The sequence below is a fragment of the Microtus pennsylvanicus genome, chromosome 9 (assembly GCF_037038515.1).
Source record: "Microtus pennsylvanicus isolate mMicPen1 chromosome 9, mMicPen1.hap1, whole genome shotgun sequence".
Taxonomy (NCBI): domain Eukaryota; kingdom Metazoa; phylum Chordata; class Mammalia; order Rodentia; family Cricetidae; genus Microtus; species Microtus pennsylvanicus.
This window is the reverse complement of record NC_134587.1, coordinates 7,487,501-7,513,420: the sequence shown is the minus strand read 5'-3', so window position 1 is coordinate 7,513,420 and position 25,920 is coordinate 7,487,501. Positions and strand designations below refer to the sequence as shown.

Sequence of the window (25,920 nt, the reverse complement as noted above, 5' to 3'; positions counted from 1 at the left end):
TCTAATTTGTTTGTTTTCAGGGGACTGTGACAGGTCTCTGTAGCTCGTAACAATACTGACAACGAAGTGGTGGGTAAGCCTGGGACTTAATGGTTGTGACGTCCTTAAAAAGCCATCCTGGGTCCTAAATGGAGTAGCAGGGAATGAGACACTAAAGAGGCTTAGCTTTCCCTGCGTGCATCTCACTTGGAAGTTAGGAACGTGGCCCAGACGGATTGAGCTAGGTCGGGGGTAAAGAACTCGTCGGGGGGTGTATAGATGAAAGCAAATGCCATAGAATTAAAAACCAATGTACACGAAACTGTTAGTGCAAACGGATGCGGGCCCTGAGCAGAGCTCCGAAAGCGGAATGCGAACCCTTCGAAGCTGACACATGTCTCCTTGCCCCAGGCAGGCTCTGTACCAGGCAGAAGCAAGAGCTCATTAGTGGCACTGCTCAGGATTCACGGCTTGGCACAGTTACGTTTGCTTAAAGACGAAGGCAGATTTTAAAGATGGAAGATGCTTCCCATACAAAACCCAGTGGTCCAGACCCTGGGGTCAGAGCAGAAAGGTCTGTTTGATGAGATCCTGTGTCTCACATGCTACTAATAAAAATTAAAAGCAAAATAAATTTATATTTGAGAAATTCAGGGTTAATCGAGGCTAAGCATGCTTCTCTCGCACTAGATTTCTCTAAGCCTTCAATATTTTAGTGTGTATGGGAGTTTCCTTAGTTACTAGGCCTCTGAGCTGTGTGTTCTGGAGAGATGGTGTTGACTATGGCTGCATCCTTGAGTTTCAAGGCAGCACCATTTGGTGAACGCAGAGATGAAATATTATAATCCCTGGTTTACAGACAAGGAAGGTGAGCCCGTGGAGATTACATTTCAAAAAGCGATGGAGACCTGAGGTCCCCATCTTCGAAGCACCAGCTCTTGGTTCGTACCCTGCAAGCGTCTCCCACTTCAAACATTTCTGAGAACCTTACCCATGTTCTCTGTCGCCTCGGGCAGGACACACAGACACTCACAAGCCGGCAGTACCTGATACAAAGGCATGCAGATGCTGTCAATCCACTCCAGCTGCAAGCGAGGCAGTTCATCTTTCCGGTTCCGGTCAAAAATAGCCTAGAGGAGAAAAGCAGAAGCCTGGCCTTTACCACTGTCGCTTTGTCAAATGGCGCGTCAGATGTCACCAGCTGAGTAGTTCACAAATCACCAGTCTTACACACAGCCTCTCTCCCTTTCTCTATGATGAGAAATAAAGTATTTTCACAGATCTCCTAAGATGAGATTTGCAAGTGAATTTGTTTGAACTTTATGGCGTTCAGCTCCTCGGGGCCAAAAGCTGTCTGCAGGTACAGGTAATGGTTACTAAATCAAGTCAGCAGGTCACTGGGAACTGGGTGAAGTCAAGGGGAAGGAGGTACATCTTTTTGCCACAAAAATAATGCAGGTTTTTACTTCCGCGGTGAGAAGATGCCCGAGATTGGAAAAGAGCCTTAGCAGCAGGGTTTCTTCTCTTTTTTCCCTCTTATGAAACATAAATTATTTTATGAGATTTTAAGGTTGGGCGCTGGTGCGGCAACCACGTGATTTCTCGTAACGTTCTATTAGTAGGGTACTGAGAACTTGCTCTGGATGGATGGTGGGGGCAGGCATGCATCCTTTCTTCAGCCCAGCCTTTAAATTTTATGACATTATTACGCTTGATATAATTTTTACGTATTTCTAAAAGCTAGAGTGATTTATTTCTATCGGGAAGACTTTGGTCAACAGGAATTAGAGGGTTAAAATGAATTCCTTTAATAAACAGTCAACTCAACTCCAGGGAGAATGTCCTTCCTTTTGTTCTTAAAAAGTAAGGGGCCTATGACGTTACCTTCTGCCCGCTGATCAGGAAGAGGGCACTGCCTCGTTAGAATTTGTCTTGCCTTATTGAAAGGCGAGGTAAAATGTGGCACCCACATCATTCTGGTGTCTACGGCAGTCATAAGGGCAAGTTCAAGCCTCATCCTTAGTCCTGAGATGTTGGGAAGGTTGCATCCTTCAGACTGATGAGCCACAGAGGGAGTGTGTGTGGTAGACAACGCTAGGTACCAAATCTGAGGAAACCATCTCTACCTACAGTAGGCAGAAAGCCACTGAATTCCACAGACCCTGCTCATCTTTTCCAAGAGATGCCTGGAATTCAGGGAATGTACTGGAGAAAGTGAGAGTTCTTCTGAAATACATGAAGCTTGCTTCAGAAATGTCCCTTTAAAAATGTCTGTGTGTCTATACGTCTTGTGTCTTTATAACAAAACACCCCAGACTGGGAGCAACTTGACAAAGAAGGTTTGTTTGGCTCCCAGTTCTGGAGGCTGGAGGGCCTGCGTCTGTTGGCGGCCTTCTTACTGAAAGACCTGAGAGTCTCAGGACACCATAAAGCACGAGACAAAGAGCACACATTTGTGTCTTCTGGTGCCTCTCCCCTTCCTATAATCTACTCTAATTTGAACATGGGGCTCCCCGGGGACTCGTGAACTTCTCTGGTCCCTATAACCTCCAAAGACCACGCCTCTCCCCACCAGAGCAGGATGGAGCTTCCAAGCTCTCAACACTCACACTGGGGACTGAGCTGCAGCACAGGAAACCTCAGGACGCGGGACCACGCCCCAACCACAGCAGTCTATTCTCTCTATAGTTCTTTTTCTACTTGAGCTATTTATTTAGTTCATTTAAATGGAGTCATAGGGGCATGGCCTTTCGGGACTGGCTTCTTTCACGTAGCATGATATTCAAGGTGTATCGAGGCAGCAAGTGCCAGTATTTCACTCACTCATTTTTGCAGAGACCTATGACCTTTTGTTTATTAGTTCATCAGTTGACGGGCATTTGCATTGTTCACACTTTTTGGGTGCTAGGAGTAAACCTGGTGTGAACAGCTGTGCACAAGTTTTTGTATGGGCGTGGTTTCTTTTTATTTCCTTTGGGGATAAACCTAGAAGTGAATGGGTTATATGGCAACTCCAGGCCAAGTTTATTATATTAGACCTTGTTTTTCACATTGAGGATGACGATGGCATAGCAAGCAGGTGGAGGCCAGAGGACAGCTGTCGGGAGTAGGTTCTCTCCTTTTACCGTGGGATCTGGGATTCCACTCGGCTTGCCAAGCTTGGACAGCAAGTGCTCTGCTTGCTGAACCTTCTCACCAGCCCTAGGTCTAACTTTTTGAGGATTCCAGACTTGATATTCAAAGTAGCTGCACTAGTTTGCATTCCTTCCTGTATCTCACTGTCCGGGCTTTTCTGGAAACTTACAGGGCTGGTATCGTCTGTCTTTTTAGTAGTAGCCTGTGTGTGAGGTGGCGCCTCACTGTGACCACAATCTGCATTTGTGTCTTTGTTGTCTATGTGCTTGTTCATGGGTATGCTCAGAAGTGATATGCTTGGGTAGACGCCCCTTCCCAATCTTCAGCTGCATTGTCTCATTGTTATAAGAGTTATTCTAATGTTCTAACTATGAGGCCCTTGTCAGATGCACAGTTTGTAAATAATTCCTCTTATTCTGTAGGTTGTCTCTTTGTCTTCCTTATAGCATCCTTTGGCACAGACATATTTTAAGCTTTGATAAAGTCCTATTTAATTTGAAAACAAAGAAAAGAAAACGGTTTGAAATGATTTGTTTTGGGGAGTTTGAAAGCTTGGAACTGAAAAATAAGAGCCAGCTTGCTCCTTGAGGCTGGACAGCTTGACTTTAACGCTAGGCTGTTATTTCTGCTCTAAAGTGGGCATGCGTGACATGCCCCCGCTGGCTCTGAGATGTCCCTTGCACCTGTTTCTTTGTCCCGCTGTGGGTGCCAGGAAATGCTTGTTCAGCAGTCTCAGTCAGAAACCTGGGATCACGGTGGCTAGCATTCTTGTTTAGTTAAAGTCCTAAGCTTTCGGGACTTCTCCAAACCCCTTCTCAGCCTTTCCCATTTCAAGCCGTGGTTTGGAGCTACCGTGATGGAACGTGATGGACCGTGAAAGGAACGGCTTACCGAGGGAGTGAGCTTGAGTTCCGACCTCTCCCGATCTCCTTGTTCAAAGAACTCGCTGGTTACAAGTTCAGCCACCTGAAACACAGAAGCATTTTAAGATGTTTGTAGTGTAGGACACCATGAGACTCGGAAGTGATTTCTGGCTTACGTGCAGAGAAATGTTCTTATTTTGAAGAGCGTGGCCTTCGGGCTGTCTGAATCTGTACTGAAAGCACTAACTTACGGTAGGCCCCAATTGTTATTCTTCTTAACAGACTGCACCACTTCCGCTCCACTGTACCCATAATGCAATGCTCCATCCCTAATCGCAGGCACCTGCAACCCCACCCCCTACATTCACCCGTGACATGGATCTTCCAGAGACACATTTTAAAGGCGTCTGAGGTTCTCGGGATCATTATAGAAAGAGAGCTGATAGAACAGACAAATGCCAATTGGGCATTTCTGAGGACACTAGGTGTGTAGCTAGCGAGTCTCTGAATGAACTCACTGGAATTGTAGTATATTGGAAGACTTGGTGTGTGGGGGAGCGCTAGCCTAGGTCCCCCAAACTGCTTTTTCTCCATTTTAATGCTCTTACAGAAGAGAAGAATCTTATGCCCTATAAAAGCGAGATGGTTTAATTTGGTCAGGTACATAGAGTCAAGAGAATTTTCCTAAATCAGATCTGGTGTCCTGGGTCTATAATCATGGCTACTCAGGATTCGGAGGCAGCATCTGCCTGGTTATAGTGAACTCAAAAATACCCTATGAAATTTAGTGAGAATAGGTCTCAAACAGGGAAAAGAGGCCTGGGAATAGAGTGCACACTTGATGTGCATACGGTCCAAGCATTATGAAAAATGATTATTTATATGTACCTGAAGAGATGGATAATAAAATTTAAAGACAACGTCAAACTTAAATGTGTACCTATATAACCACAGTTAAAACAAGAAAAGCAATATTTAAAAATGCAAATATCCAGTGAGGTCAGATTTCTAATGTTTCTGGTAAGAAGCATGGGTCATAGTCAAGAACTCAGCGACTTGGAAGTAATAAGAAGTGATTCAGAAAGCCATCCGTGTCCCCCTGGTTGTGGGTTCTCCCCTCTCCAGCCTCAGCCCCTACCTTTGATTTCCACTCTCTGAACTCTTTTCCCCTCTGACCTGGCTTCTAAAGGAGAAACAGTCTCCTTTAGTGTCATTAACCAGGCTCCAGGAACCCCCCCCCTTGCTCGGTTGCCTCTGAAGTATCTTTTTTGTTAAGATTTATTTATTATTGTGTATACAGTGTTCTACCAGAATAGGGCACCGTATCTCATTATAGATGGTGATAAGCCACCATGTGGTTACTGGGAATTGAACTCAGGTCCTCTGGAAGGGAAGAAGAGCTAGTGCTCTTAACCGCTGAACTATCTTCCCACAGCGAAACTGTGTGTCTTTTGCATTAACATAAATGCATACAAGGTGCTCCGAGCAGGAATCCTGTGTACTCCCTGGAAAACAAAGGCACTATCCGGAACTCTTGATCTTCCTCTCCTAGAGCAGCCTTGCCTAGTCCCCTCTGCTCCCCTCAGAGTTTGACTTAAACCCCTGGCTTATTTGTACTTTAAAACCCCATCAAGATCATCAAGTGGCTCCTGATTGGATGTTTCATTAAAGAAGGATGTGGAAGGGGGGAATGGGAGGGGCCACTGAAGAAACCCATGTACTTCAAGTCATGTTCCTGAGGAAAGATGAGTGGAAAAAAAACCACAGCTACGATACATTCTGAGAAGGATTATTAAAAATAAAATGAACGTCTAGGAAGTTAGCATGCATTTACATAATCTCCAAATGAATCTTGCTTGTAATCCTAGCACTTGAGAAGCTGAGGCAGGGGGATTGTCACAATTTTAAGGCCAATCTGAACTACAATATCAGATTCTATCTCAAAATACGTTTTTAAGGGCTTAGTGATTAAGAGAGACTGCTCTTCCGGAGGACAGAAGTTCGAATCCCAGTACCCACATGGTTGCTAACCAGTGTCCGTAACTCCAGTTCAAGGGATTCAGAGCCCTTTTCTGGTCTCTGGGTGCCATGAACTCACATGATACACAGATACACAGGTGGGAGAAACACCCACACATATAACATAAAATTAAATATTTTTATTTTTTGGTTTTTCAAGACAGGATTTCTCTGCAGCTTTGGAGCTTATCCTGGAACTAGCTCTTATAAACCAGGCTGGCCTTGAACTCACAGAGTTCCACCTGCCTTTGCCTCCCGAGTGCTGGGATTAAAGGCGTGTGCCACCACTGCCTGGCTCATAAAATTAATCTTAATTAAAACAAAACTATACATGTACATATTAATATAGACATGCACAAATGTGCATGTTTACATTTTAATCTTAAGAGTGTGCATGTGTGTATTCGTTGTCGCATGTGAGTGCGAGGATGTATGGGCACATGTGAAAGTCCATGCAGAAGCCAGAAGCGGGTGTCCAGTGTTTTGGTTGTTTTCCAATTGACAGAGGCAAAGCCTCTTGCGGGCCCCACCCTTGCCACTTCTGGCTGGTCTAGCTAGCCAGCTTGCTCTGGGGATGCCCTGGCCCCGCCTCCATGTGGTGCCGGGATCACAGGTGGCCAGCACTTCTGCCCCATTTTACACGGTGTCATGATTCTGTGCGTGAGAGACCTTGGCAGGCGAGAGCCACGTCGTGGGGGCGGGGACCTTAAGACAGATCAGCTTGGAGGCCAGGCAGCAGACAGACAGACCGACAGACAGGAGGCCTTACAGAAGACAGTCTCTCATGCAACTTTGTGCAGTTATCACTGAAAGAGAGTGAGCACTATCCCTAAAGAACGTATCATTTTGCAAGAAGTGATTGGCAAACAAAATGCTGACAGCGTACAATAATAGCTGCTGACTATTCCCCGGGCACTCTAGAGGAGAGCTCAGGAAGGATGAGCAGGTTTATAATGAGGGATGAGTGGGGACAGAAAAATCCAGTCTCGTGGAAACAACGATGAAGCTGCTGCTTGATTCCAAACTAGAAATATTAAAATTAAGGTATGCTTTAAATGGAAATATCAATTAAGACTCAGCTGTGAAATAAGAATCTCATTAATGGTGTGGCCAGCGTAGTTATGGATAAAATATCTGAATGAATTAGGTGACTTTCAGCAAATTCTTTTTAAAAAATAAATTTAAATGACTTCTAAAAATGTGTGTGTGTGTGTGTGTGTGTGTGTGTGTGCGCGTGCGTGTTTACCACACTGCCTGTGGAGGTGGGGGGACAGCTTGCAGGAGCTGCTTTTCTCTTTGCACCTATCTTATGGGTCTGGGGACTAGAACTCAGATCGTCAGTCCTGTCATCAAGCGTCTTTACTTGATGAGCCATCTGGCCCAGCTTTTTTTTTTTTTTTTAATCAGAAAAATATAGCTCAGAAAATAAATCAACTACATAGTTCTCTCACGAAAGCTGTGAGACCTCGGGTCCTCAGATGAGGTCACAAGAGAGAAACAGATGACATTCGTCTGTTCCTGAGTGCCAGGAAGCAAAAAGAATCTAAGATGTTCACATAGAGGAAACCACGGTGTTTTTGTTTTAGTTGGATGCTGAAGAGCTTCGTGCTGAAGAAACCGTAAGTCTGTGACTCTACGAAGCCAGTGTGCCACCTTCTTCAGGTGAGAAGCAGGCCGAGAAAGGTACCCAGCCTTCAAATAATGTCATAGGAGATCACGGAAAAGGAATCATTTTCCTACTGGAGCTAAAAAGCCATGGAAAGAAAGCCTGAGCGGTTGAAGCATCCCACAGGGAGCCAGGCCCACTGCTGGTGGAGACCTCATGGTGAATGCCTGGAAGGCTCGGGATCTCCACGGACCATTGCTCTCGAATGTCCTTTATCTCCTCCCTTGCAGACTGGGAGGGCTGTGGTGGTATTCTGTGTGTGGAGGTGGCTGTCTGATGCTGTATTCGAGGCATGTTTAGGTCCTTAAGTTACACCCAGACCTGTGGTAGAGATTCTAGACTGGGAGCCTGATGCCCTGACTGATAGGCCACCCCACTTACCTTCCCCGGGGAAAGAATGAGTATGCTTTGTCTGGAAGGACTCTGAGTGACATTTCTGGTGATTTTTAAGGGCAGACTGTACTATTTACATTCTCACAAATGATTTCTGACTTTCTTCTGGCTGGGCATAGACATGGATTTTAGCTTCTGGCAGAGTACTCTCACGTGAAAAGTCTGGATCGGTGGATTACCGAAGGCATTTCATTTCTACTGCCAGCTCCTCGTTCGGTCCGTCAGCTCAGTCCAGGATGAGAGCAGAGGTGCCCATCACTACGAGTGTGGCCCAACGAAGAATTGTAAACTCGCTTAGCACATGAGATTTTTGTTGTTGTTGTAACTTTACTGCCTGGTTCTGGGCATGGGGTTTGCAAGCGACACTGTCATGACGTAGTGTCAAAAGGTTAGACCTGTGTAAGCCATGATGTTTAAAAGTGCAGGTGGGTCCAGGCTGAGGAGAGAAGCTTGGCCGTGTGTGAATGAGAGTGTGGGTCTAATCTGCTGGGATCTATTCTATGTGTTTTGGTTTGTAAGTTTTCTCCTCAGACGTCGGCGCCATCTCAGCTTTCCCTACTGCTGTTAACCATACTCCAATTCCAGCCATGGCTTTTGCAGCCCCTCAGCCCTCTTCCTTCCGTCCCTGCGCTCCTGCCTCTGTTTCCTGGAGGTCTTACATCTTGTACATCTGTGTCTTGTTCACACTCCAGCCCCTTGTCTCTCCAATCCAAGAACAAGTTCTGGATTCAAACTCAAAGCTTACATCTAGTGTGAGCTTGTATATCTTGGCTAGTCTTTTATTCAGATTTCTGTCCCTTTCCCAGGGTGAAGGTCACCAATGACTGTGTCCCCGGAAGTAGTCCATTGGTGAAGGACTCCTGGTCTGAATGGTTACTGCGTTAGTCCGAGGGCAGTGACCCTCAAGGACACAAAGAGGAGAAGAGCAAGTCTTGTCTATGTCAGCAGCTGCTCTCTATAGAAGACCTTGGGCTGCTTAGCCTTGCTAAGCCCCATCCTTCCCATTTGTGAAGTGAATGAATTTCCTAAAACTCCAAAAACCTCACTCCAAACTCTGTGGCTAAGACAACAGGAAGTTATTCTTGCATAGTTCTTGGGGCCAGTGGTTCACACCAGGGTGATGGGCAGAAGCCCAGGGGTTGCGTTGTGTCCTTTTGAAGACTCCGTCTGATCCTTGCCTCTTTTCAGCGTTTGGTAGCTGTTAGTACTTCTTGGGGTGTAGACATGATCACTTCAGTATTTGTTGGACTCTCACGTTGCCTTCTCTTCTGAACCCCGAGCTTTCTCTGCTCTTTAACAAGGATATTTGTGATGGGAGTTGGGAGCCATCTGGATAGTCCAGGTTCTTCTCCCTCAGCAAATCCTTACATCTACTCTTGCAAGCAGAAAACTGTTCTTTTCTTCTCAGGGAATGGTTATAGGTTTCTGGGATCATGACACGATATCTCTGTGTTGTGGTTACTCAGCCTTTGTACTAACTACCTATCATACATGAAATGAAACATCACAGACAAAAAATCATTTATTATTATATGAATATGCCTTATCTCCCCCATAAAAGGTATCGCACAAAACTTAGCAAGTTTGTTGTTGACTGGTCCTGCACTCAGGAGGCTGAGGCAGGAGCATTACTTGAGCCAAAGAATTTTAGAGCAGCCTCGAGAATATAGAGTTATCCTGCCTCAAGAAAAACAATACAATAAGATTAAGTTAAAGAGGGGGAGGAAACCTAAAAAGCTATTGACCCCTCTTAGTAAACAAGGATCTTGGTAGTCAAGCAGCCAGGGAGCTATTATATTATATTTAATTATATATTGAATATAATATTATATTATATTCAAAACTACCATTGCCTAAGAAATAATGCAATGCTTGGGTGCTTTGAGAAACTGTAAAATAACTATTAGTCTTGATAAAAAATTAAATGGGACACAGCACGCATTAGCCATAGAGCCCTCTGATGCTTAACTAGTACTTTAAAACAGAACAGAATTTCACTTTTCCTATTTTCTTTTTCATGAGTGATAAACAGGATTTTTGCTAACACAAGATTACGTATTCAAAAACAGTATTTTTTTTTCTATGAACCGTTTGCCCTCAGGATGGTCAAAGGGTTCTTCAGATTTAGCACGTTACAAAAATCTTGCAGCCAGAAATAGCATTGTTCAGTGGAAGCACAGGAAGAAAGATTGTGGGGTAAGATGGCCTTCCGACTTGGCCGGCTGTGGTTCCATGCCAGGCCGGCACCTAGGCAAAGACTGTTCTCCGTGCTCAGCCCCGCCCCCTTCAGTCTCTCCTCTGCTGAGCTCCGCCATTAATCACTTGCCTGTCTGGAGATCTCCCACGGTTTGGTCACGGCTCCAAGGTCACAGGCTGTCATTAACATTGATCTGAAAAACAGAACCGAACAGCCTGAACGCTCCTCTGCTGCATTCCTAAACAAACTCACCCTAGATCCATAAATAAATAACACGGAACCGGGGTCAGCCCACGTCTTCCCTCCACAAGGGGCCACGTTGTTTAAAGTCGCTCGGTTGTGCCTCTCCCAGGCAGCCACCGCTGCCTGCAAGACAAAGACCTCTCACATCCTCCCGGGTCGCCTTTTTGTTTCGTCTGCAGCAAATTGAGGAGAGCAGGAGAGCCCTCTGTCTACACCTGAGGCAAGCAGGCTGTGGCTACTCCCCAGCTTAGCCATAAGCAAGGCGATCAGTATATCACCCTGCGTGGCTGACTTAACACGGGCGACAGAGGAGAGAAATCCACACTCTGTGTAGGGCACTCTTTTAAGTTCACAGCTCCACAGAGCCAAGATTTCCCCGAGGGAGCCACACTGTGTCACTTGGGTTACTACCTGGCAGCCACCGCTTTATTCACATTCTCAAAAAACAAACGAACAAACCAACAAACCAAACCATACCCAGCTAAGGCGTTCCTTAATCTTGCAAGCTAAAACACAGGCACAACAAACACGAATCAGGTTTTCCAGGGGTGGATTTAACTAAGTTTCACACTGAACCGTGGAAACACTGGAGATAAATCACTGATAGAGAGTATTATCAGATGTGGCGGGTGGGCGAAAACTTCTGTGTATCTTTCGGCTCCCGTCTGCTGTTTTTCAGCTAACAATAGGAGCGCATGGTGGAGCCCTGGGAGGTGCGCTGGCTGGCTGCTTTAGAAGAAAGAATGTGTTGTGAAAGGTCAGAGGGCCATCCTGCTGTCAGCTAGACTTTTAAACCCTGCTGGATCTCAATGTCTTGGAAACAGGTCTGCTGCCCAGATGGTAGAGCAGGATTGGAGTGGGCAGGGTCCCAGCTAACAATGGGTCATTCACGGCGAGCCAGGCAGGGCCAGCCTGAGCCAGTCCCTTGGACCAGAGCACTATCCAAACACCCCTATGCTAAGCTTGTGCGAAGGGGGACAGCTTGGTCTGTTGTTGGGCTCTGATCCTCTGCAGCAGCATTTGGCAGTGCTGGCTTTCCCCCTGCTTCTGTCCTAGGGCCTTTCCTAGCTAAAGGACTGACCGCTGGCTGACAAAACCTTCACTGTGGCCTCCGAGAGGGACCCTATTCTTATTTACAGACCAAAGCGCAAAGAGATTAAGTAACAGTCTCAAGGAGAATAAAGGGTTCAGGATGCTGCGTTTATTACAAAGCTATCAGACTGCTCCACACACTCTGAGGGTCTCATTTTAAGTTCTGTGAGTGCAGCCGGGAGCATGACCATGGGTAACACCCCAGAGGTGTCTACGACACAGGGAAGTGTCCCTGTGAAGCTGCCCACTCCGACAAATTGGGAGAATTACTTAGGTTCTGTTCAGCTGATCGTCTGACTTTTCCAATGTACACAGAAAAAGCGTGGCTAAAATGTCCAATAATGCAAAGTGTACCCAAATGCGTGCTTTTTCTTACCGAAACACATCGCGGTGGCTTTTGATGTTCCAATCGTAGTCTCCTTTGCTGACAAGCTCAAAGAACTCAGTTCTCCTCCTGCAGCAAAATCAAATGAAAGAAGGGGAGAAACCCCTGGAATGAAATTTCTCAGTCTGTGGAGTGACATAAACACATTTGTGGGGAAAATATAAGACCACCTGAACTCAGTAACTCAATATTTGAAATCACGAGGCTAAAGAACTATCAAAATAAATCACTTAAAAATGTTGAGACATCAAGAGGAAGCTGCAATCATTCCTAAATGTACTTACAACAAAGGACAGTATAGATCCATGAAACGGAACACAGTGCAGACAATGTGCAGTGAAGCCGCCGTGACAACGGAAGTCAGAGGAGGCAGGCAAGGACAGACAAAAAGAAGGAGACTTCAGAGGGTTCTCTCATCACCCCACACGGGACACTCAAGACAAGATAAACTCCCTGGCAGTAAATTCAAGATGAAGATTTGTTTTCCAGCTCAGAAGAATAACAATTTCTCCACCTCGGTGTTTAAGCTCATAGGATAGAGGGTCAAGCAGTAGCCATGTCTAAACTGTAGCTCATTTGTCTACTTGCTGTACTTGCCTGCAGGGAGTTACTAAAGCCTTTGGAGCCTCCATTTCCCAAGGAACAATTTGGGTATTTCGTTTGCTAACTCACAGACTTACTGGGGGGATTAAATGAGACGGCTGGCGTGTATAAGCAAGTAGCACAATGCATAAGTGTTTTACACACACACATACACACACCCAGACACCCACACACACCATGCCTATGCCTATATGTCTCCCGATGTATGGGAAGGACAAAGGAGGTATATCTTAAAGTTATGAATATAGGGAAATTCATTCCTTGTTTTGAAACCTTACACAACCTGTCATTTTTGTCACGACAAAGAGAGAGAACTGAGTGTGGACATCACGAGCATTCTAAGAATCAGTCCCCACGTTTTCGCCCTCTTGGTATTTACTAATGAGAGTACTTTAAAGACTGGGACAAGTATCTTCAAATCTCAGCCCACAGGTGTCCTGATGTCGCTCCATGGCCCCCTTTAGAGCTTTAAAAACAGTGTAAGATTTACCCTAGAAAAGTCTGACCGGATATTCTAGCCTGGACTCCAACTGGTCCAAACTAAAGAGCACAGGACGTTGTATGAAGGAAGAGCACAGTAAGCTGGACCTGGTGTCCTAGGCCTTTCAACCCAGCCACACGGGAGGCTGAAGCAGAAGGATTGTGTGTTCAAGGCCTCCCTACGTTACATAGCAAGTTCAAGGTCACCCTGGGCAACTTATAGGGAACTTTTCTTAAAAAATGCCAAGAAGAAAAGGGCTTGGGAGATAGTTCACTGTTGGGAGTGGCCTAACATGCGCAAGTTCTGAGTTCTGTGTCCAGCACCGTGGGGGAAAAGTTCTGTAGAAGGGATGTGCCATCTTTGATACAGAGTGGAGATGTATTGTGGAGTTGGCTACATCACTGCAAGAAAAATCCCCTTTTATTCTTTATTGTTTGAGAATTTCATACAATCATAGAAAGCGATTTGAGAAAAATTTATCCCCAGTTCCCTTCAATTCTTCCTCCAGCCCTCCCGCTACCTTTCAAACCCTCTTTCCAAAGCGCCCATCTCTGGCCAGCAGGATGGCTCATCAGTTAATGAAAACTTGCTGCCCAGCCCGGCAAACTGGTTTGGAGCCCTCATCCTACTTCGTGGAAGGAGAAAACCCGACTCTTACAAGTTGTCCTCTGACCTTCACGGCCTGCTGTGTGGGCTGTTCCCGCCACGCCCACTTAAGTATGTAAATGCCAACAGCCCCAGGTCTCCCATGTGCAACTGAGTAGCATCACCTGAACAAATTCTCCAATGATAAAACGTTTAATAGTTAGAGCTTCAAGTGAGAAAGTCTTAGAATCACCGAAACCAAACTCAGTCATGGGATTAAAATGACACGAACATAGCTAGGGTCCATCATGTTGGGAAGAAAGGCAACATTTCCTATCCCAAAGGATGGTGGATAGAAGAGGGAGCGGAGAGATCTTTTCATAGGACATAAAAAATGTAGCAAATTAATTCAATGTTTCTCCACGGCCAAAGTGGAACTATTTCTTGACAGACTGTATTTCCTCTGCCCTCCTAAACTTTGGCTATAACCTCCAAAGATAAAAGAAAATATTCCTGCAGATGATAATCTTTGCAAGTTAAACTTGAGAAGTCGCGGGCTGTGCCAGGCCCTGGGTTGGAGACCCTTGCCTTGGTTTTCAGTACCACAAATGCATCACCAGAGAACATGAGAATGGTTTTAAACATTTGAGAGAAATCTGCTCTGATTCTCTCACTTTTCAGTTGAGGAAATTCAAGATGAAGGAAAGTGAAGTTATCTTCCCCACAATCTTAAGGCCAGTCTGTTGGGACCAGGTAGCCCTTGGTGTTGTGAGTTTATGCTCAGTCTCAGCTGCCAAGCTTCACGGAAGATGATGAGATCACAGGATGCTGGGTCTAGACAGTACCAATCCTGACAGAAACTTCTATCACCAACAGGATGGAGAAGGGAGGCTCCAAAGGGGGCTGCGGCTGTCCTATGTCAGGTGGTTCACAGCTGCAGGCGCTGTGTTTCTGCCCACTCTCTCTCTCTGTGACAACGCTAACAAAGCAGCATGGGAAATTCCCTGTGTATTTGGGGGATGAGTCTAATCCCCCCGTAGCTGGCTCTTTCAGCATCTATGGGTATCTGTGCGTATAGATGGCACAGTCGGTGGCCCGTAGGAAATGATTTGAGAGAGGAACACTTCCAGGAACAAGAGACTGTTAAAATGAATATTTAAAAACCCACAAAACTATATACTACCCTTGGACCAGACTTCTTTGTCACAAGGGAATATGTCATTAACTTCTCAGGCAGATTGTTGGGAACCTTGGCACTCAGGGATGATGCCAAGCGCCCTAGCTAGTGAAAAGCAACTTACTGGAAAATCTCATTTATAATCAGGTATGCTTTTATTAGGCTTTTATTCTGCTCTACTGACATATGTGTCACTCAGAAAAATAGCAGTCTTCAAAAAAAAGGGCATCATTCGAACAGAACTACTAAAATCATTCTCAAAAATAATCCCAGAGATTGCCCATCCGGCATCCGTCACTGCGCTGAGAGCCTTTCCGGCTTGTGGATATCCTCAAGGCATTCCAAGATGAGAAATTGTCATCTCTGTGTACATTTTTATCGGTATTTTTTGTAAATATATATATTTACAAAATATAGAATGTGTACGTGTATAATATCATGTACAAACATTGTATTTAGGTAATGCCTTTGAATCTTCAGGAAGTCTATGGAGGTGAGGCTGTTCTGTTGCTTCAGTGACAGGCAAAATTAGGTCTTCCCTACAATGCCAGCTCCAGAGTCACCAGGTGGGGTCATGAAGTGGCATCAGTGGGTGGACGGCAGGATGGCACCTGTCCTTACAGTGTTCTCCCAGGAAACCATATATCTACAGTTCATCTCAACCGCAGACCCCTGGACTGGTGTGATGGTTCGGTGGTTAAGAGCACTTGCTGCTCAATCAGATGGCATCACCCACATAACAAGCTGGGTGTCCCACAGATGCCCGTGACGCTCCAAGAGATAAGGCATTCCCAGTGGCCTCTACCCAAACACACATCAGCTGCACACACGTTTGCTTACACACACTGTATACACACACCACGCACATATCAATTAACCAATCAACCATTACATTTTAAATAAATTTAATCTCTTAAAATGTGGATCCTGAAAAGATTTCTGGACTTTGGCAAAACACCTTGGAAAGGGGACTAGAAAAGCAAAAGGTAGGTGACAATTTCAATGGTCATAACCAAAGGAAAAGTTTTCTTATTTTATTGTTTTCTTTTTGAGTCAGCAGTCTCAATGCACAGCCCACACTGGCCTCAGACCTGAGATTGCCCTGCCCTAGCCCTCTGAGGTCACAGGTGTGCACAACTGCACCTGAGTATGTTTAATTTTTAAGTGAATTTTCTCTTCGGTTTAAACCAGCATTGGGCCCTGTAAGATCCCAGATGACATCACATGTTTGATACTGCAGAGTTGTCAATACTATGAGTAAATCGGCATACCACAGCAAGTCAAAGGGCTGTAATTACTCTAAATGTTGAAAAGTCAGAAGATGAGATAACACAAGAGCCCAGCAGTTCGACCAAATCACAATCACAGGACAAAGAAATGCAACGGCAGGGCTTGCTGCAGTCACTGCATGGGGATCTGGATCCCTCCGGGGAAGAGCCACACTTTTCCTGCTTACATATTCTCTCTGTAGCACAACGCCTGCAGTCACTGCATGAGGATCTGGATCCCTCCGGGGAAGAGCCACACTTTTCCTGCTTACATATTCTCTCTGTAGCACAACGCCTGGCATAAGGACCGCATGGGGATCGGGATCCCTCCGGGGAAGAGCCACACTCTTCCTGCTTACATATTCTCTCTGTAGCACAACGCCTGGCATAAGGACCGCATGGGACTTCCCAGTTTTTATCCCATCACCCTATGGTTGGAAGGGGGATAAGTCTGTGAGCTGTCTAATGGCAGTTTGAAATCTATCAGGAACTCCAAAAATCTTTGCCTGTCCACCTACCGCAGGCCTTCTGCCCTAACGCTGGAAGTGTTCTCGTGGAATAACTCCTCAGGCTCTGTCAAAATACAAGAATGTTTGAGAGACAGCGGCGGGTTAAGCGCCACTGCTCACTAACATCTTATTGTTCATCAGTTTCTTCTTTCCTGTCCTGTGGCTGGCTGAATACAGGCAATTGTGGGAGCTGAAAAGCACAGAACACAGTGGGGTCTTAATAAACACTCACTGCATGATTAATGAGTGAATATTTCTGTCTGAATAGCAGTAGCAATATTTGTTGAAATCCTACCGTATATTTTAATAATTTATCTTGATATTACTGCAATTTTTCAAAGGAAGGTTAAACTATTCTTCTAAACAATTCAGAATCATTCAGTCCATACGACTGTCACCGGATGCTTTTGAGACATGCTCCTAACCGCCTCCATTTGTAAGGACAATGGCACAGAAACCATCTGCTTGGACAGTTCCCATACTTGCTGATGAAGGGTGTTGGTAGGACACAAGAGGAGGTGGCAATTTTCAGACCGAAGAGTCATCTGATTAATTTATAGAACCAATCTAAAAAGGCACTGGGCACCTGAGTGGCTGCATAAAATCTGAATTGTTTAGTAATTTCCAGTTTAAATAATAGTCCGAGGCAATTATTTAACCATTTGTCACGGAGATCTGTCAGAGCCTATGTGAGGAGCTCTAGGTAATTATTCTCTGTAAGCCTAGGCACCCCTGTCGGGCGAGACTGGGTACATTTAGGGTGGCATGGCCACAGAAAGTCTGTCAGATGGAGAGAAGACTCTCTGCCTAGAGCTTAATATGGGAAACCAAAGTCAAAATGTTGATATTTGGGGAACTCATTATGCCTAGCAGTCTGTCAGATTTAAGGGCTCCAGAAAGGTGCATAGCTTCCACGGTGACAGAAGGTGCTGTATGGTCTGCTGAGGGGGGGAAGTCATCAGCTCTGTGAGCTACAATAACGACCAACCTGGACAAGTGCACCCACTGATGCCAGAGTGGTACGGATGTTGTGGAATTAACCAGTGACCCTATGTTTGGATTTAAGGCCTGCTGCACAGCAGGAAGCTCACGCCTGGTAGAGTAAACTTGGCCAAGGACCTAAGGCTAGCGAGGTCTAATGCTCTAGAGGAGAACCTACTACTATTATTTTGCTAACTGGACATAGAGTCGCTCTGGGTGGTAGAGTAGTATAGGGCAGCACCTGTGTTTGAAACCTAAGCCTATGTAGGCCGGAGCCACTACTGTCATTGGTGCCTAAGTGTTCCAAGGACTGGGCCGTAGTTTCCCTTCATTACTCTTAAACTACGAATCCAATAATGACAGAGAGAATGGCAGAAGGATTAAAGCAGTCTGGAATCCAACGGCTTGTCCAAATTTAACATGGGAAACAATTTACTGACGCTCTCCGGTCCTCAGCTTCCCCATGCCTACCTACTACGACGTTAACAAGATTATCTGTATCTATCTAATGGGCTCAGAAAGTAAAGGCAGCTGAGGCCAAGGCTGATCATCTGAGTTTGATTTCTCAGACCCACAACGTGGAAGGAGAGAACGGACCACACCGAGTTGTTCTCTGCCCTCCTTGCAGACACACACACACACATGCACAAAGACACACACACACACACACACACGCACACACACACACGCACACACACACACACACACACGCACACACACACGCACACACACACACACACACGCACACACACACACGCACAAAGACACACACACACATGCACAAAGACACACACACACACACACATGCACAAAGACACACACACGCACAAAGACACACACAGATGCACCTGCGTGCACGCACACACACACTCAGACAGACACATACACGAAATAAAAACCTAACAACACACTTTATCTTTCAGAAGACTACCTGTCTCCTCTGACTGCTTCTAGAGTCAAACAGGTCATGTGTGTGCCTAGCTCCTCTGTGAGAACTGGGGACATATCACTTGCTGTTTCCATCACTAATTGCTGGAGAGGCAATGGCTCCTCTTTGCTGGCTGGAAACAGCACAGATACCGCGGGGCATCAGTAACATCTCTGGAGTTTTAACATTTGCGACTGCAGCTCTCTCCCTCTCTCTGCCCGTGCCAGTGTCATCTTTTACGGCGCGTGTTTTATGAAGTTTCTGGCTGAATGATTTCTTTTTTATAAAGTGCGTTAAATTACCAGAGCTCTTTCCTATAGGTAATCTCCGTTGACTGTCACACTGGGCCCCTGGCAAATGGGCCTGGGTAGAACGCCCCAACTCCTATTTCTGACGAGAAAACCAAGGCGGAGAAAGGTTAAAGTGACATGAGGCTGGCTCCCGACGCAGATCTAATTTCTGCTTGTGCTGGCGAAAAGATTATTTAATTAGAGAAGTATTATTCGACGGAGGACTCGGAACCAGGCACAGGAAGTCAATTACCGAAACACCGATCAGCAAGAGCCGAGTTTTTGTGAGTTGAAAAGTCAGACTGAATAATGAACCCAGCAGTAGAGTGAGAAGCTAGCTGTCCACAGCAAGGCTTTCACTGGTTTGTTCTTGGGCTGTAGTCCCACGGTCCTTTCCTGTGCTGCTTGTGGCATTCAGGCACGAGGATTCCCAAAGCCGTTGGAAATGAAATCACGAATCTTGTGGTTGCTTGGGTGTCTATACAATTCTATGTATCTCATGTGTTTCCCTTTCTGGATCATGACAGGGATTCTTGCCCCTAAGTGTGAACTGTGAAGCCTTCTCTAAAGGTGGGATCCACTTCCTGTCCATTTGATCATTTCTGGAGTGGCTTTCTTTATAGTTTGATCAATCCTGCCATAGCTTTTTTTTTATTTTTACTTTATTTTTCTATGTAGCCCAGCTGGCTTCAAGTTCACTTTACTCTAGCCTCCTAGGTGCTGGGATCACGGGCCTGTGACACCACACCCGCGTCAACCATGAAGTCTCATTCGAGCAGTCAGGGCAGAAGGACAAATGGTAACTAGACCTCTAGAATCAGTCAGAGGGGACCCCTTGAATCCTCTTGGCCCTACCATTCTCCAGCTGCTGTGGGAATTTCCAGGCCCCGAGGACGTACAGCTTGGAAATGCACGGGAGTTTGTGAGGTTTGGGGCAAATTTAGGCTCATGAGGATGGAGGCTGGAGGCCAATTCGGAGATACAACCTATGAGATGTTTCAGGTGATCCCTTTAGGTTCCAGCCCGGCTGACCGTTGTCATGGCCAGCAAGGGATACAGCCTCACAGGAGCTTCCTGGACCCAGCTCTTCACCCCACTGTCATCCTTGGTGTTATTTTCAAAATTATACTTAATGAATGCAGGCCTTTGCCTCCAACTGCATTTTGGGAAAGAGCTTAGGGGACCAAGTCAGTTAATCAGTTGAGGTAACTGACATTCCCTAAGTTGGGTCGTGTTGCTGTAGAATGTGCTACAGTTCAGATGGAACTCTTTCTTGACTCATCTGTTAGAGAGAGGATGTGGTGGCTGTGGGAAACACCCTGAAACAGGGAGTATGGGTTCAGATTTTGCCAATAATTCCTTTCGTGACCCAAGCAATACAGTTCAACCAAGAGTTCCTGGTCTGCAAAAGAGAGGGGACGAAGTGACTGGTGGCATCTCCAATATGCCTTCCAGTTCTCTGACTGGTGAAATACAAGCACCTGGATAGCGGTGTATATAGTAAGCTCTTTCTTCCTCATTAACCTGAGGGATCGTTTGGACTGGAAATACGGCCATACTTTAACACAACTTCAGACCAGCGTGCGGATCAGTCCCCTGGAGCTCTAGATTAGAGAATGAGCTATTCAGAACCTCACAGACAATCATGCTGGCAGGAGGAGCAAGGCACTTCTGTGGGAGTCAGTGAACATTAGCTGGGGCTGCAACGTCAAGATAAGAGCAGAGTAATGAGCAAAGGACTCCCAACCAACTTCCCTGTCGGTGTTCCCGCAGCACTCAGTGATTCCTCACATCCCGGACACAGCTTGATAAATGGAGCTGAAGGTGGCTTCCCCCTCTTTGTCCCTTTAAGAGTTACTTGGAAACTTGGTTTAGAAAATGCTTCTATTTTGAAAAAAATTAACACAAGATCCTGCAAATGCCAGACAGGAAAAAAAATAAAACAAGACAACTACAAAAAACAAACATCCAAACCAAAAAACCCTGTGCCATGGATTTCTCATAAATCCTAATCCAGGACTATCAGTCTAGAAAGAGATGGGAGGCCATGATAGTAAAGGTATCCTGAGGGCCACGGAACATGTGGGATAAGTAGATTGTAAAGCAATGAGGCCGTCGTCACCACTCATAAGATGTTTAATATATGCACAGTATGTTATTGCCACTCTATACACGAAGGAAGGCATCTCAGAGGGAAGTATCATGTTTGATGACACACAGCTAGCTAGCAACAGAGCCTGGGGCTTCTAAAATATACATTTTTTATTTTAACAATATCAGTATTTTTGGGCTGGGGAGATAATAAAGTACGCATCACATAAACATGGGAACCTGAGTTCAGGTCCCAGGCCCCATGCTATGAAGCTAGGTGTGGTGAGGCTCACTTGCAGTCCTGAAGCTAAAGAGAGGGGGCTCCTGGGGCTTGCCGGCCTGCCAGTCTAGCTTACTTGGTAAGTTCAAGCCAATGAGAAACCCTGTCTCCAAAACAAGGTGGACAGCACAGTATATAAGATTCTTTAAAATTTCTTTTACATTTATTGTGTGTGTGCGTGCGTGCGTGCGTGTGTGCATACATTTGCCATGGTCCATGCGTGGAGGTCAGAGGACAACCTGAAGAAGTTGTTCTCTCTTTTAGCATGTGCATTCTGGAGATCAAACACAGGGAGCCAGTTAGAGTAGTCACTATTTTCTTGGCGTGGGAAGTCCTTCTGTATCTATGTTGCTTTTATTGGTTGACAAATAAAGCTGTTCGGGCCAATGGCTTAGCAGAGTAAAGCCAGGTGGGAAATGCGAACAGAGATAGAAAGAGAGAGTGGGCGGAGCCTGGGAGACAGCATGTAGCTGCGGAAGGAGAGGGACCTTTCCTGTAAGCCACAGCCTCCTGGCCATACACAGATTAATAGAAATATGCCTGAGTCATTGGTCGAACAGTGCTGTGACTAACATGGCTTCTGTGTGATTATTCGGGTCTAGGAAGGCAGAAAGGAAACCGGGAAACGAACAAGCAGTCTCCCCTACATTTTCTACCTGCCGACCATCTCACGGGTCCTTTATGTAAACCTCTGTATTTGTGAGATGGAGAACAGGTGTATGGTTAGCAAACCTAAGAGCTCCAAAAGGCCTGCGAGACAGGTGAGCCTTGTTGCCCTTAGTCTTTTGACTGATCCTCCTGAAGCTTTCGTTTTTCTTGTAACCATCACGCTTCCATTTTCAAGTGCTTTCTTCGTCATGCCTCCTCCTGCTATTCCTTAAAGCAGCCTATTATTGTTTAATGGATGAACAACTGGGTTTTCTCTGTGGTGCTTTTTCTTTTTCTTTTCTGTTTTGGTGTCTGTTTTTCATTAGAGGTAACAAAGCCTCTCTGATCTTTGGTTAACTGTTTGTGTGTCCCAGTCAAGAATTAAAAGACTAATTAAGAAGAGAGAGAGAGAGAGAGAGAGAGAGAGAGAGAGAGAGAGAGAGAGAGAGAGAGACAGAGACAGAGACAGAGACAGAGAGACAGAGAGAGAGACAGAGACAGAGAGACAGAGAGAGAGACAGAGAGAGACAGAGAGAGACAGAGAGAGACAGAGAGAGAGAGAAGGAGGGAGGTTCACTATAAAAGAAAGTCTGGTTAAATTTGAGTTTTTGATTAAAAAAAAATTCCATCTAAGTGTTTTCCAAAATTTAATGGGTTAAACACACACACACACACCAGTTGTTTATTATGACTTTGAAGCTGACAGCTTTGGCATGTGGTTTATAGACCCCCTTAAAACTTCAGAGTGATTGGGTTCTGGGCTTTCATTTGAGAAAATCCAGAGTCTTGGTTCATCTCATTGAACCCCTCTGTTTGAGACCTGCTTGTTCTTCCCAGGGCAGAACCCCCATTTTCATTTCTTGGGCTTTTCCTGGAGAGACACACAAGCTGGCTCCCAGTGGGGGAGGGCTTCTCAGTGCTCTGTAAACTGAGTAGCGGGCAATCTCCTTGTCTAAGATTTGAGTGCCTCCAGCCAGGCACTGGGCTGAGCTCCTGGAGTTCAGCTGAGGAGAGGGAGGAGGGTTCGTAAGAGCAAGGGAGATCAAGACCATGATGGGGAAACCCACAGAGACAGCTGACCCGAGCTAGTGGGAGCTCACGGCCTCTGGACTGAGAGCTGGGGAACCTGCATGGGACTGAACTGGGCCCTCTGAATGTGGGTGACAGTTACATGGCTTGATCTGTTGGGAGGGCCCCAGGCAGTCGGACCAGGACGTATCCTGGGTGCATAAACTGGCTTTTTGGAGCCCACTCCCTATGGAGGGATACCTTGCTCAGCCTTGATGCAGCAGAGAGGGTCTTGGTCCTGCCTCAGCTGCATATTCCAGACTTTGTTGATTCCCCACGGGTGGCCTTACCACCTCTTTAGAATGGATGGGGTTGGGGTGAGGGGAGGCGGGGAGGCAGGAGAAGGGAGGGAGAACTGGGGTTGGTTTACAAAATGAAAAAAAATGTAAAGCAAAAAAAAGAAAAGATTTGAGTGCCACGTCCACCTTTCATGGCGCTTTGGGCGTGAAGCTTCACCAAAGCGCTGCTGAGTGGCCGCTCTTCAGTGCCCTCCTCCTCTGAGAGCCCTGCCCCTTATGGCTACCCAGCTGGGTCATCTACCACCTCACTCAGCCACTTCCATAGGCTACTCTTGTCAGTAGTGGTGTGCCCTCTCCTTTTCCATTTGACCCTTTAGAGACATGACATATCATGAGAATCCCAAGGAGGAGGGAGAGTGAACTTTCCCGTCGCCTGACTTAATGGAGATGACAGAAGGAAATATAAATCCCGGCCACTAATACTCACAGCCTTTACTCCGTCCACTGTCCCGTGCAATAATCCAGTAGTAAATGCCTGAGGCATGGACGGCCCATTGTCTGCACTAATATCCCTTCCTGCCCTCTCCACTGTCACTAGAGCAAGGTCTTCCTTCCCTACACTCTCCGATGCTAGATGTAGCCACGAAACCAAATTCTGACTAGTGAAATGTAGGCGGAAGTAGTAAGTGGCAGCTTCCGGAGCGCCTTGGAAGACGGCCTGAGCTACCGCTGGCCTCCTCCTTTATCCCATCTTCTTGTTGACCTGAAGGTGAGCAGCCGCACTGGGACTTGAGCAATTGTCCCTGACTAACAGGTATAACCGACGTCATAGGAAGAGAGAAGAGACCTGGTCCGTGAGGACTTCATTGGCCACTACACCAGCAGCAGGTTGTGGGTCTCTGTGCTTCTTTTTTTAAAAAAATTTTTATTGAGAAAAAGAAAGAAAAAAGTTTCCGCCTCCTCCCAGCCTCCCATTTCCCTCCCCCTCCTCCCACCCTTCTCCCCCTCCCCCCACTCCTTTCCCCCTCTCTCTCCAGTCCAAAGAGCAGTCAGAATTCCCTGCCCCGTGGAAAGTCCAAGGTCCTCCCCCCTCCATCCAGGTCTAGGAAGGTGAACATCCAAACTTGCTAGGCTCCCACAAAGCCAGAACATGAAGTAGGATCAAAACCTCGTGCCATTGTCCTTGGCTTCTCATCAGCCCTCATTGTTCGCCATGTTCAGAGAGTCCGGTTTTATCCCATGCTTTTTCAGTCCCAGTCCAGCTGGCCTTGGTGAGCTCCCAATAGATCAGCCCCACTGTCTCAGTGGGTGGGTCTCTGTGCTTCTTGTATGCAGCGGAGAACTGCTGCTTTGGGTTTTCTATTTCCTACACTGAACCTAATTATAACTGATGAGGTGTGAAGGTCCAGTAGGACTCAAAAGGATGAGTCAGTTCAGACAGAGGGTGGAGCAGGCGTGGGGATGGGATTCTACGTAGGAACGATGATGATATGCTGTGATTGTGGTATAAGGGACATGGCATTGTTTCAAAGGATAATATGTAGTCAGGTATGGTCAAGGCAGACAGGTGCTATAGGGGAGAACTGAAAGATAATAGTGCAAGGGAAAAGTGGGGTCAGAGAAATGGCTCAGTGGTTAAGACTGTTGTTCATGCAGAAGACCAGAGTTAGGTTTCCAGCACCATAGTTCATCATCACCGTCAGCACCATTACAGAAACAAATAATATTGGAAATAGCTGTCGTAGGCAGCATATGAAATATCCCCGGTAGCACTTGGCTTCAGAGTCATGAGATCCAAAGAAGGCTCATCAGCATAAGGAAGACTTCAGATTGGTCACTAGCATCCTGAATTATTTTTAGAGTGCAGAAACTGTCCCAATGAGCTGAGTTTAGCTAAGGGAAGGACAGATAGCAAAGCTGGAATAATTTAATGCAACATTTAGTATGGACCCAGATGTTAATTAAAGATGGAGCGTTAGTAACCATCTGTCAAATAGACCAAGTTCCAATACCTACTCAAAGTACAGCGTGAGGTCGGTGGCTAGTATCGACTGCTTCAGAAGCTGCATGAGGTCACTGTATTCCTTGGAGGACAAATTAGCGAAGATGTTGTGACCCTGCAATGAGAAGGCAGAAAGTCACAAACACACCATTCCACCTGGAGTTGATGACTGCAGGGTTTACCTATATTCTAAAGATGATCAGAACGTGAACACAATTTAAAGTTTGGTAAAGGTTTTTGCATATATATAAATTCATTTTCATTTCTATCTTTGTATTAGATGGATATAGAAGTACAGAGTGGAGTGAGGAAGTGAGATAAACACTTGGGAATCTTTCTGTTAGCAAGGTGGAAACCCTTCGGCAGTGCGACCATCATTTACTCCACACGCGTGCCGAATCAGGATTTCTTTTTGTCTGTTTTTCTTAGCATGAACTATGAACTCATAAGCATGGGACCCGGGAACTGGATCACTTTGAACCTAGAACTGAGAGCCAAAGGTTGGTGGGGAAGGAAAGGGGCAAGCGACTTCTCAAGAAGAAACTATTTTCCACGAGAGGCGAATTAATTTATCCAGGGGACCAGAATATCAATTAGCAATTTCATCTGAATCAAGCGTCAGGTAATAATTTGCTTCGCTGAGCTGATTTATTTCTTCAGGCGAGCCCTCCCCTCCTGACTGCTGGGTGTTGGCTCCACCTGGGACCAAGTCCAATATTAATAGTTAGTTTAAATGAACTCTTCTAGGCCTTTAATGCAGCGATTAGGAGGACAAAGAATTCGAGGAAGGCTGGACCA

General features: G+C 45.9%; 1 protein-coding gene across 1 annotated transcript in view; it reads right to left on the bottom strand.

Annotated features, from left to right (window-relative positions):
* The window catches only part of Pde11a (phosphodiesterase 11A), a 262,795-nt gene that overhangs the window by 24,399 nt on the left and 212,476 nt on the right, over nt 1-25,920 (bottom strand). Inside the window, exons 15-19 of the mRNA XM_075984824.1 lie at nt 25,137-25,237; nt 11,964-12,041; nt 10,382-10,445; nt 4,006-4,080; nt 1,026-1,109 (exon numbers count right to left, since the gene is read on the bottom strand). Of these exons, the coding sequence (XP_075840939.1) occupies nt 1,026-1,109; nt 4,006-4,080; nt 10,382-10,445; nt 11,964-12,041; nt 25,137-25,237 (402 nt within the window). The remainder of the gene's footprint in view (nt 1-1,025; nt 1,110-4,005; nt 4,081-10,381; nt 10,446-11,963; nt 12,042-25,136; nt 25,238-25,920) is intronic.